Here is a 13,031-nt window from a genome sequence, read left to right on the forward strand (position 1 = left end):
TTCTTACAGCTAATGTAGACGAGCCTTAAAGGTCATTCTACAATACGTGTCGTAAGTTGTAAGCCGTAAGAAAAGTTGGAAGCCGAAAGAAAGCCGTAAGAAGCCACAGTCGATTATTACAAAAATAATCGGCTATAATTGGTCATTTCTTACGGCTTACAACTTACGACACGTATTGTAGAATGACGTTTAGTGGTCTGTTCTTTGTAGCTGCACTGTTGAACTGGTGCAATAAGTTAAAGTGAGACAAATATAGTTTTTCTCACTCTAGCTTATTGCACCAGTTCAGCAGTGCAGCTACAAAGAACAGACCATAGAGGTGAAGAAATTTGGCATTAGGCTGCGTTCCGATATTCATCGCCAGTACTGAAAATATATAGTTTATGTTACACATACTATAGATTTTTAGTGTTGGCAGTGAATATCGGAACGTAACCTAATTATCTTTAAAGGTGTCAATACATGGGAGCGTCGAGCGTTGAGCGTCAAAGCGTCCAACCAATCAGTTTTTCATTTCTTATTTCACGGATAAAAACAAGGAACTTTGATTGGTTGGACGCTTTGACGCTTGACGCTCGACGCTCCTATGTATTGGCACCTTTAAAGCAAGTTTGTACCTGCTGATCGATACAGCGGGTACGATTTTCTGTGGACGTTTTTCTAAGGCATTGTTCTCCTCCTTCCTTTGGAAGGAGGATATGCGGTATCGAGAACGGTCGTAATATAACGGTACTGTGCGAATAAATGAAGTATGTGCTTTTGTCTAGGTTATTGCGTATCTTCAAAGGTGAAAGTACATGCAACGTTAAATGTATAGTATGTAAAGCGCGGGACAGAACGTTCCTTCAATCGCGACAGGTATATCCTTGTATGTTTTTTTCTATCTTTTGCATATTCATGTTTCGTATTTTCGATTGTTTCGAACGCAAAGTAATCGATGACTTCATATCGTATGAATTCTGCATTACGATATCACGGTTGTCTTATAGGTTATAACAGTATTCGAACTTGATTTTCATGGAAAAAGGAAAAAATTACGTGATAGAATTAAGAGTATTCATTATTTTCAATCACACAATGGTTAATGTTGTTCTATACGTGAATTCCTAATGTTAAGAGGTAAAGTAAAGACGAAGAAAGAAAATTTCCTCATCGATCTCATCAAGATTTAACAATAATCTATACATTGTTGTTTTTAACGATGAAATTCAGATATAAAAGTTCAATTAGTCATTGTTTGTCGCGTAAAAGGAATTATCAAACTTCGATATTCGATCATTTAATCATACATTTTTCTTTATATAACCTGTTTCAAACTTATTCATCTATGAGCATTTATATATAATCGTATGATGTTTCTCCGCAGATCGTTTACATGTTAAGGCTAAGTCAGTTGTTCATAAGAACTCTGCATAAGAGTACTTCTGTGTTTTTGGATAATTCTGTCTCGCTTAAAAATTGTAAAACAACCACAATGGATCCTTATCTCAACAGATGTTACAATCCAAATAATACTGCAATGTGCAACATACCATTTAACACAGCTTCAGACAATTCAATTTATTGTCCAAACCCTGCATATGATGCAACTTATGTTAGAGCAAATGTATGCACAAAAGCTGCAAATTGTATGCAAGGAAATCAAGTATTTGATAGACAAAGATACAAGACTATAAGAAAGTGGAAACAATTCGGGAAAGGTAAGGATTATTATTTTTATTTCTTTGATATAAAGTATGAAAATGATTTATAAATGTATATATCACAGTTTATCTGACTGCTGAAAGAACATAATTTTCCAAATATCCTTAGGCAGACCAAATGGTAATGGAGAAAATTCTTTCACGCTCAGACTTTTTTCTTTCAATATCTTGGCACAAAATCTGTTAGATACTCATTCCTATTTGTATCAAGAGCATGACCCAGCAGCTTTAAGTTGGAAGAATCGGAAACCTCTTGTGTTGCAAGAGATACTTGAAGCAGAGGCAAATGTATATATTTATATCTTCTATATCAAATTATGTGAAAGAACAATAGGTAAGAAGTATTGATTTTGGCCCATCGTGGAGAACGAACAAAACACACGAACAAAACACATTATATCTATAGGATTTTTATCTGCTGGACACGATGCCGTCGTTAGTTTCCATCTTTGGGAACATGTTCCCTCTTTGGAAACTTTGGGGAACATGTTCAAATCCGAGGATTTATTATATAATAATCGAATGGCCTGGGAAGCCTTTGCATAAAATTTGAAGCTATTGCGAACTTGTGTATTAGCTAAATTAGCTGAAGACAGTTTAGATCTTTGATTTAGAAATATTATTGATTTAATAGTTGAAGGTGTTGCCTTTTTATGCGAAATTTGCTAACAAATAATATACATGATGTCACAGATCACCCATATGATTTGATTTTTTTGTAAATGTGACATTTTAGAGGAAAATGTTTTCAGACAAAGATTGTATGGTTTCAAGAGGGACATAAAATAACTATATCATTTTGTTTACAGATGAAGTCATTTTCGAGATATTCACTGATTATTATTTTTTTTAAACATAAACCCCAATTTTTTATTATATCAACTTTTTCTACCAATTAATTTCAACAACTTTTGTCTGAAATTTTTTATTTGCTTGATATTTTTGGATATTTGGGAAAAATTCAGTAACATTTTCAATATTTAACTTGTGATATCTCGCTAATTGTTTGTCGGAAGAAACAATAATATTAGACATTTTTACTCTATTTGATCTCAAGAATGTGTTGTTATAATAATGTCCTACCTTTTGTTAACTTATCGACTTTTGGAAATTTCAAAATTATGAAATTAACAAAAGTTAGGGCGCTATTGTAACAATATATTCTTGAGACGAAATAGAGTAAAAAAGTCTAGTATCATTTTTTCTTCCGATAAACAGCGAGATATCGTAAATTAAATTGAAAAGTTACCAAGTTTTCCTTAAATATCTAAAAAAATATTAAGCAAATAAAAAAATGTTTCAGACAAAAGTTGATAAAATTAATTGTAGAAAAAGATGATATAATAAAAAATTAGAATTTCCGTTTAAAAAAAGTAATGATCAGTAAATATCTCGAAAATGGCGCTATATATAAACAAAATGATATAGTTGTTATATGTTCTCTTTGAAACCATATAACGTTTGTCTGAAACATTTTTCTCTAAAATATCGCGTTTATTAAAAAGTCGAGTGATACAGGTAATCTGTGACATCGTATATATTATTTGTTAGCCAATTTTGCATAAAAAGAGAACATCTTCAACTATTAAATCGAAAATATTTTTAAATCAAAAATTTAAACTGTCTTAAGCTAATTTAACTAATACACCAGTTTGCAATAGCTTCAAAGTTTACGCAAAGGTTTCCCAGACCATTCGATTATTGGATGATAAATCCTCGGATTTGAATATGTTTCCCGGGGTTTAGAGGGAAACTAACGACGGCATCGTGTCCAGTAGGTAAAAATCCTATAGAAATGATGTGTTTTGTTCGTTCTCCACGATGGGCCAAGATCTTTTTACTCATTGTTCTTCAAAATCTGAGGCACAAGAGCAAACCAAATGTCTAATATAATCTAATGTTAAATATTATTATTATTATAGATAATATGCCTTCAAGAAGTGCTAAAGGACCATCTACTAGACTTTGTGGCTCCATTTCTAGAACTTGGATATGAATATTTGTATAAGAAAAGAACAAACGATAAAAAAGATGGTCTGCTCTTGTTATATCGTGGTGATCAGTTTACTTTGCTAGATTATGCAAAGGTGGAGTTACATCAATCCGGCATCGAGGTCTTAAATAGAGACAACGTTGGAATAATTGCTAAATTGTCCCTCAGAGACAACCCGGAGACACAAATTGTGGTTGCTACTACTCATCTATTATATAATCCAAGGCGCAACGATGTACGACTAGCGCAGACACAGCTTCTCTTAGCAGAAATAGAGCGGATCGCATTTATTGAAAACACACAGTGAGTACACGCATTAATAAATTCTGCAATCACGTTCAATGATTTTTATAGAAGTAGTAATACAAGTACATATAGTATTATGCATAGTTGATATTTGTAACAAAGAAGCATGCTTTAGATTTTGATTACAGATGAAAATCTTCATGAAATTTCTAAGTCATATTGTTGATTGATAGTTTTCGATTTATAATTAGTAATTTAGGATTGTGTGTGTGATTGTAATTAATTTTTTTGTAAGTAAATAAATATGAAAACTTTTCACAATAACGTGAAACATTGATATATTTATATATCAATCAACAATGGCGAAACAGCCCTTTGTGGGGCAGTGCCTGCTTCAACTTTCGCCTCCAAGCTGTCCTGCCAGAGACACAGTCCTCCAGTTCTTAGCTCCGATGGCGGCTGTGTCCCGGTTCATGTCGTTCAACCATCTCAGCCTCGGTCTACCCCGCTGTCGATCTCCGAACATTCCGCCGCACATGATTTGTCTCGAAGGGTAGTTCCTGGTTATTGTCTATATGTGCCCGGCCCATCTGAGCCTTTGAATCGTTATGTAGGTTGTGATATCAGGGTATTTATATAATTCATATAGTTCGTCATTGTATCTTCTCCGCCGTGTTCCATTTATGTTGATTCTTCCAAAGATTCTTCGAAGTATCCTCCTTTATATGTCTGAATATGCATAGGACGTTTTCGTCCTTTTTGCTCAGTATCTACGTCTCGCACGCGTATGTAAGGACTGGTTTGATCAGTGTTCTGTAGATTTGGATTTTAGTTTTTTTGTCGACGAGCGGGCTTCTCAGGTGAGCGTTGAGTCCATGGGTACATACATTTGGATGCCGCTATAACTTTCTGGTTTATTTTCGAGCTAATATTGATTTCGTTGTTTATGCTCGTGCCTAGATATTTGAAGGTGTTGACTACCTCAAAGTTGTAATCTATTACCATTGGGCCTGTTCTGGTTTTTCTTGTCTTGGAGGTCGTAGAGACGAGTATTTTTTTCTTTTCCTTATTTATTTCGAGGCCCATGTCCCTGGCAGCTCTTTCGATTTTGCGGAATACCTGCTTGAGCTCGTTGATCAATCTTGTTATGATATCTATGTCATATCTACGTATGCCAGGAGTTGGCTTGACTTGTAGAGGATTGTGTTTTCCCTGTGAACTCCCGAGTTCCTTATTGCTATTTTCAGGGCTATGTTAAACAAGAGACACGCCAGTCCGTCATTCTGTCTCACCTCTCTAGTTGTCTCAAAGGCTTCTGATAATTCGTTCTGGACTTTTACTTTGCATGTTGTTTTGGCCATTGCTGCTTTTACCATTCTAATTATTTTCGGAGGGATCTGAAGGTCGCTCATTGTTTGATATAATTTATTTCTTATCACGCTGTCGTATGCGAATCGGAAGTCGATGAATAGATGATAGGTGTCTATATTATATTCCCTTGTTTTTTTCTAGTATTTGACGCAGTGGGTGCGTTCACGACACTTAACAGTTGCGCAACTGTTGAGTAATTCGTGAACGTTATTGGTCTGAATGTAAGGATCTAACAGTAAGGACCAATAGTCACTAATTGCTCACTGAGCGGTTTTCTCCGCTGAACGCACTCAGTGTGACCTGGTCGATTGTTGATTTTCCTCATCGGAATTTAGCCTGATATGTTTCTATGTATTTCTCTGCATAGGGGCGTAGTCTTTCTAGTAGTACATTAGACAGTATTTTATATATAGCGTTAAGAAGCATTATGCCTCTGTAATTTTTGCACTCTAGTTGGTCTCCCTTCTTGTGAAGAGGACACATCATGCCGACCCCCATCTCTTCCGGTATCTCTTCCTGATTCTATATATCCACTATGATTCCATGGATTCAGGATGCGGCCCATCTCGTTGATTTGATTAATTCGGCTTGGATGGTGTCCTCTCCGGGGCTCTTGTTGTTTCTTAGCTTCTTTATTGCTTCTTGAACTTCTTTCATTGTTGATGGTTCGTCCGATGTTGTATCTTTTTCGTCCGACGTTGTATTTTGTTCATTTGGCGATTCTTGTTATTTTGTACGACAGTGTTGTTATTTGTATCGTTTAGAGACTCTGCAAAATATTCTTTCCATCTTTGCAAGATATCTTTCTTGCCGCTCACTATGCTGCCTTCGCTGTCTCTGACCATAATCGTTCTGAGTTTGAATTCCTTCCTACCGTTATTGATCTTTTGGTAGAATTTCCTAGCCTCTTGCTGGCTGCGCAGGGTTTCTAGTTCTTCGAATATTTTGTTATTATGCTCTCTCTTCCTCATCTTGTGGATGTGCTTTTCATTTCTTCTCAGTTCTTTATATTTTTCCACTAGGGCTCGGGTTTTCCTACCTTGGCCATGTTCCAAAATTCACTACCAGCGCTGGAAAGTTATAGTTTGCGTGACACAAACTATATATTTTTAGTACTGGCAGTTAATTTTGGAACACGGCCCTTGTATTTTTATATACCAGGTCTGTAAATATGAAAGCGGAATTTGCCCATAGATTGCCCTAGCTGTCAATGTAGTTACCGTCAAACCGCGTCATTGGCGCCATTTCCATTTGTTGACATCTGACAAAGATTTCCAACTCACAACAATACAAGTTTCATACAACAGTATAGTTTGTAATAGCGTTGAACATGTCGAATTTTGTGCCTGGAAGCTACGATTTACGGACAGCATTGATTTTCTGTTATCATTTGAAGAAAACTGCTGCAGAATCGCATCGAATGCTTGTCGAAGCTTACGGTGAGCATACTCTTGGTAAATCACAGTGCTTTGAGTGGTTTAAAAAATTCAAACGTGGCGATTTTGACGTGAGAAACGAAGAACGTGGAAGACCACCGAAAAAGTTTGAAGACAGCGAATTGTAAGCATTGTTGGATGAGGATGACGTTCAAACGCAACAACAACTCGCGGATCAATTAAATGTGACACGAGAAGCCGTCTCCATACGTTTGAAAGCCATGGGAAAGATCCAGAAGATGGGAAAATGGGTTCCACATGAACTGAATGAAAGATAGCAGGAAAACCGAGAAACCACTTGCGAAATGCTGCTCGCCAGGTACAAAAGAAAGTCATTTCTCCATCGAATTGTGACTGGCGATGAAAAGTGGATATATTTTGAGAATCCTAAGCGTAAAAGATCATGGGTAACTCCAGGCGAACCATCGACATCGACTGCAAGACCAAATCGCTATGGACGGAAGACAATGCTCTATATTTGGTGGGATCAGAAGGATGTGATCTATTATGAGCTACTAAAACCTGGCGAAACCGTTCATACTGAACGCTACCGACAACAAATGATCTATTTAAATCAAGCTTTGCGTGAAAAACGACCAGAATATCAAAAAAGGCAACACAAAGTGATTTTGCTTCTTAATAATGCAGCATCACACACTGGTGGCAAAACTGGTCAAGGAAACGATTGAGGCGTTTAGTTGGGAAATACTTTCGCATGCGGCTTACTCACCAGACTTGGCTCCGTCCAATTACTACTTATTTGCATCGATGGGACACGCACTTGCTGAGCAGCGCTTCACTTCTTACGAAAATATACGAAAATGGCTCGATGACTGGTTTGCCTCAAAAGAGCAACAGTTTTTTTGGCGTGGCATCCACAAATTGTCAGACAGATGGTAAAAATGTATAGCTAGCGATGGGCAATACTTCGAAAAAAATATTTTTTATCATTTTCATACAATAAACGTGTATTTTCTATACAAAAATTCTGGTTTCATATTTACATACCTGGTATACATATCTGGTTCTTCTTATGTGTCGCTCCTTGCATTCCTCATTGAACCAGTCCCTCAATTTATTGTTTTTTTGAGTCCTTAGCGTGTTTTCTGCAGCCGTTTTTAAGGTTTCCGCGCATATGCTCCATTTCTGCTCGGCAGTTTGGTTCTTACTTTGCTTTTCAGTTGTCTCCAGTAATTGCTTGACCCCTTGTGAGTATTTATGAGCTAAGTCTTCGTTTTTTAGGACATCTAGATTTATCCTTCTCTCTCCTGTGGTTTGTTGAGTCCTGGTGGCAGAGATGCGTACTCTTATTGTTGCCTTGATTAGGTGGTAGTCAGAGTCGATGTTCGCCCCTCTCATAGTTCTTACTTGCATCAGGTTCGAGGTGTACCGTGCATCAATCAAGATATGGTCGATTTGTTTACGCGTTTCCTGATCTGGCGAGATCCATGTGTATTTATAAATGTCCTTTCTTGGGAACATGGTACTACCCACTACCATATTTTTGCTTGCCGCGAAGTTAATAACTCTGAGGCCGTTTTCGTTGCTTTTAACATGTAGACTGTGCTTCCCTGTTTGGTGTTGGTGGAATTCTTCGCGCCCTATTTTTGCGTTCAGTCTCCAGCTATTACTCTTATATTGTTCCGCGGGCAGTTGTCATAGGCTCTTTCTAGTGTGTCGTAGAAGGTATCCTCTTCATTTCCATCTTTTTCCTCCGTTGGTGCGTGTGTGTTGATTAGATTGATGTTGTGAAATTTGCCCTTGATACGTATTACGCACATTCTTTGTTTCACTGGCTTCCAATCTATAATTTGTTGTCTTAAGCGGGCTATTCACGCTACAATCTGCAGGATCCGATTTGCAGAGACCCTGCAGATCGGGCGGTGTGTAGATGTAGGTTTGTCGAAACTACTGATTCCGATATCGGGCGGTTGGACGGAACGATCACACGATCTCCCAACTCCCCACTCCAACACTCTGCAAGTTTGATCGTGTGTAGGACGATCGAGCCGATCCGGCCGATTTTTTTTGGCATTTCTTGCATTTGCCTTGCGATTGTAACGTGCTAAAAACACGCCTTTGCACAGCAGTCGAGCCAGTCAACTAAAATAGATTGGATCGTGTGAAGATTTATCCCCTCCTAACCATCCTGCAAATCGGACCCTGCAGATTGTAGCGTGAGTAACGGGCTTTAATATTTGGCCAACCGTAAAACCTACTCCCAAGGTGTGGTTTTTCTTGTTGCAGCTATAGTAGATGTCAAAGTTGTTTTTGTGGAGGATACAGCTGTTTGTCTTATTCCCTGTATTGCGGTTATATCGGCTCTGTACGTTGTTAGAATATCTGAGAGCTGACGTTCCAAGTAAAAAATCCTATCATTGTGCCTGTTTTGCTTGCCAGATCGTAAACCTGATCTCTTTCCTATCCGAGGCGTCTGTTTAGCTTTCGTAATCATGAGTTTTTTGAGGCTGGGTGATTAACCTCGCGCTCAACTCCCTCTCGGAGGACCAGATCACCTTGCTTCTCTGTTTCCTTATTTCCCACCAGGGTTGGTTACCCAGTCTTCCATGAGGATTAGCAGTGTCACTCGGAGATGAAGCAGGAGATTGACCATGGGATGTGAGAGGCGTCATCTCTGTCGATCAGCCGTCATGTTACACATCACTGTTCTTTTGACATCATATTCATATATATTTTTTTCTATATCTTACAGAACTGGTCCAAGGTATTTACCAATCATACTGGCAGGTGACTTCAACTTGACGCCCTTCTCGGCCGTTTACAAATTCTTGACGGAAGGTTCATTTGAATACTATGGCAAAGGACGGACTTTAGAGCCAGGTCAATATCACTCTCTACCAAACTCCTTGATACCACCACGATTATGCGTCACCGATAATTGTCAGCACTTCAACATCTTAACCAAGAGATTGCGAAAAGAAGGCAGTGGTAGAGTTATGGTATGTATTTATTAATTAAGGATACTATGGTTGGATCACAGTTGGATAGTTCTGTTTTTCTAAGATAGAAAAAATCAAGATGAAAATTTATTTAATATACCATGACGCAACGTTGTTATGCGATAATTGATTATAACTTTTCGTTTTCGAAAATAACTTTATTCAAATAATCTGAACCATTTCTTCAAATTATTTCTAGCTGGAAAATAGTGAATTGCCATTTCAGAAAACAGATGAAAGTGTGCATTCATCTTGTAGTACGAGTGGCGTGAATGTCAATACTAGCTGTACACAGGTCATCGAGATAGTAAAGGGATGTTCTGTGAAATTCTCATCTGGTGTTTTAACGCATCCTTTTAATATGCATAGTGTTTATACTCATGTTGATGCTAAAGGTGAAATGGAAGCAACGACGCATCAGGGTGAATGGATCACAGTTGACTATATATTTTACAGCAATATACAACTTACAGAAAAATATATATTACCTACTGTGAACCAGTGCGCTATGTTACCAACTATACCAAATTTTGTAGTAGGTAGTGACCATTTGAGTATAGGTGCTACTTTTCAATTACCGCGAAAAAAATCGCCACTCTGAAATATAATTTCTCGCTATATCATATCTTAGATTGTCATTTTCGATCAGAAGGAAAATCAGCTTACAAATATTATTTGTAAGCTGATATATATATATCATAATATATATATATATGACATAATATATAAATTATGTTATTAATTTATTGATAATTTCCATTTATGGCCAACTTTTTATTTTTTGTTCGATTGTAGATTTGATATAACGTTCACTTGTATTGCATAATATTCAAAAGTATACCAAATTATTTTATTTTTCAATTATAACTTTTTGACAAAAATTTGTTTCGATTATTAAAATTCTAGCATTGTAGCATACATTGGTAAAAGCAGTTTATTTCTATGCAATATCTAATTCAATAAAATTGATATTGTATGAGTAGTACTACTGTTTACCATCAGGAGCCAAATTAAGAAGTATTATAATAACTTTGTATGCTTTACTGCTATATGGATAAGGACGGAATAAAGTCAACAGTGTTTTATTTTCAAACTTTATATGATGTATGATGTATTTTACACACACATGTTTGTATATGTATATATATGTGTATATACATATATGTTGTATACATAAATATATGTGTGAAATCTTGTAAAATATTGTATAAATCTTGTATACAATTTATAAATAGGATATATAAAAATACTCTTAATAAAATTATATTTGATTTATTTACTTATTGAGCTATTTATAAAATGCTGATATTATTTATTTGGACGATACCTTCATGCAGATTTGGTTCTTTATAAGCTGTTACGCAAGTTTTACTCACAAGATTAGTCTTGGCACGAATAGAACAATTTATATGGCAGAACTGGGCAAATTTCTTGAATTTTACTTGCATTTCTATATCTCCCCCATTGGGACCAACCAAGAATTCACATTTCAACAAACTCTTTCTTCCTTTCATACAACATTCCAAATATCTATAATCTGTCGTATATAATTCACTAATATCTTGAATCTTAATGTTTAAAGCTTGTCTTAAGATACCAGTCACAAATACATCATCTATCCAGAAATATTTATTAGATGACTCAGCATAATCAATCAGCCGACTTGCTATTTTTGGATGTGCAATATACATCCAACCAGAAACAAAATCTGGATAAGTATTATCTGCATATTCTATTTCATTTACATACCACTTGTTAACTACTACTCGCACAGGAATCATATTCTTTAAAGCATAACCAGTTAAGGAATTCTCATCTACTATATCATGTAATTTATCCAATATATCATATATATTTATAACAATATCATCATCCATCTTTATGATATATTGAACATGTTTGCAATTGTTCACTGCCCATCGAAGACCCATTAGATGTTTATAAGTCAAATTTCTATAAGCATCCACAAAGTCTCCTTGGAGTATATCATTGAATCGTCGTGATTCATCTAACAATGCATTCTGTGATACATGACTCTTCCTCTCGGTATTATTGTCCAACATACCGAGTAGAAATACTCTTCTGATTCCCAAAGTTTGTAATTCTTCATTTGTATATGCTCGTCGTAAAGCACTTCTAGCTGAAGGATTACCAGCATATGATGTGACAATCCATGCCAGCAAAGTAGCATTGCAAAGTGGTTTAAATATGAGTTTGATATTGCCTGATGATTTTCCAGTTACCTTGATTGTTGCTTGACTAGAAACTATATTTTTCTTCTGAGATCGTAAATCTTTCTCCGTGAATACAACAAACAAGACACATGCTATGCATATAAACAATAATAAGAAGCCAAGTTTTGGAAGCATACTTGTCTTGTATTACATTTAAAAGCAACAATCGATCTTCTCAAAAATTCAATAATAATTATGTTCAAAATAAATCAGCGTCATATTCTTAATGTTTCATATTAAGTTGTCAATAATAAGTTGTCAACGATAGTTCACGCCCATTTTTTTACTAGGTTATCTTTCTCTTGAAATGTCTTAACCTATAAAGTTGTTAGACAAACTTTAAGGGCCAGAGCACAAACTTCTACATAACGCATAATACACAACGCATAAGAGAATTAACCAATCAGAGTTCTTCATTTCTGTCCTGAGGAGGGAAATGAAGAAAACTAATTGGCCGCGTTCAGTAGAACAAAGTGATCAGAGAGCGCTTAGGCCCAGTTCCACAAAATCAAGTTTAAACCGTGATTATTTGAACTGACGTTACATTTAACGGTATGGTTAAACTTATATCGCGTTCCACATCATGTTTTTAACTGTAGTTTACTTAAACCTATAGTCTGTATGAAGAAACTGTCAAAGACTTCTCTTTCTTTTCAAACGTAGAATATGATTGGTTGCTAATAGTGAAAAGAGGGAAAATTGAAATAAGTGGATGCTATGACATCTAGTAGAGAACAATATATCTGTTTCGTATGAAGTAAACACTAACCAACATTAACATTAATATTTGCATATAAGTATTAATTTATTAAAAGGTGGAAGTCCAGTGTTAATAATAATCAATTAGTTTATATTATTGATTTGATTGCATTTATCATATAATAATTTACTTTTATATATAGTTTCATACTCTGTTTTAGAATATAATCTATCGAAGCAAAAAACCCAATATTTTAAATTAAATTTATATACTTACTGTTCTGTTTTATGAGAAATTTCATGCTCGATTTCTGCTAGAACTGCAATAACAGATTCTTTTAATAATCTAAATCGTGCATGAAAATCGACATTATCAAATTCTTCCAAAT

General features: G+C 35.8%; 2 protein-coding genes across 4 annotated transcripts; one reads left to right on the forward strand and one right to left on the reverse strand.

The window, feature by feature from the left end:
* Nucleotides 1-550: 550 nt before the first annotated feature.
* Nucleotides 551-10,391, forward strand: angel (protein). 3 transcript variants are annotated; one of them, XM_011146849.3, is made up of 7 exons: nt 553-636; nt 768-868; nt 1,367-1,700; nt 1,813-1,991; nt 3,626-3,999; nt 9,463-9,709; nt 9,909-10,390. In XM_011146849.3, the coding sequence occupies exons 3-7, from the start codon at nt 1,376-1,378 to the stop codon at nt 10,308-10,310; spliced, it is 1,527 nt and encodes a 508-aa protein (XP_011145151.1). In that variant the 5' UTR covers nt 553-636; nt 768-868; nt 1,367-1,375; the 3' UTR covers nt 10,311-10,390. The 3 variants fall into 3 exon arrangements, with proteins under 3 accessions (XP_011145149.1, XP_011145151.1, XP_025157036.1); XM_025301251.1 differs by having other exon boundaries at nt 768-858; XM_011146847.3 differs by having other exon boundaries at nt 551-858; nt 9,909-10,391.
* Nucleotides 10,392-10,999: 608 nt separating this feature from the next.
* On the reverse strand, nt 11,000-12,302 carry LOC105186560 (beta-1,3-galactosyltransferase 5). The gene has a single exon (XM_011146850.3). The coding sequence runs from the start codon at nt 12,076-12,078 to the stop codon at nt 11,002-11,004; it is 1,077 nt and encodes a 358-aa protein (XP_011145152.1). The 5' UTR covers nt 12,079-12,302; the 3' UTR covers nt 11,000-11,001.
* Between the last annotated feature and the right edge of the window lie 729 nt (nt 12,303-13,031).

The sequence above is a fragment of the Harpegnathos saltator genome, unplaced genomic scaffold (assembly GCF_003227715.2).
Source record: "Harpegnathos saltator strain DR-91 unplaced genomic scaffold, Hsal_v8.6 scaffold406, whole genome shotgun sequence".
In the NCBI taxonomy this organism is placed as follows: Eukaryota; Metazoa; Arthropoda; class Insecta; order Hymenoptera; family Formicidae; genus Harpegnathos; species Harpegnathos saltator.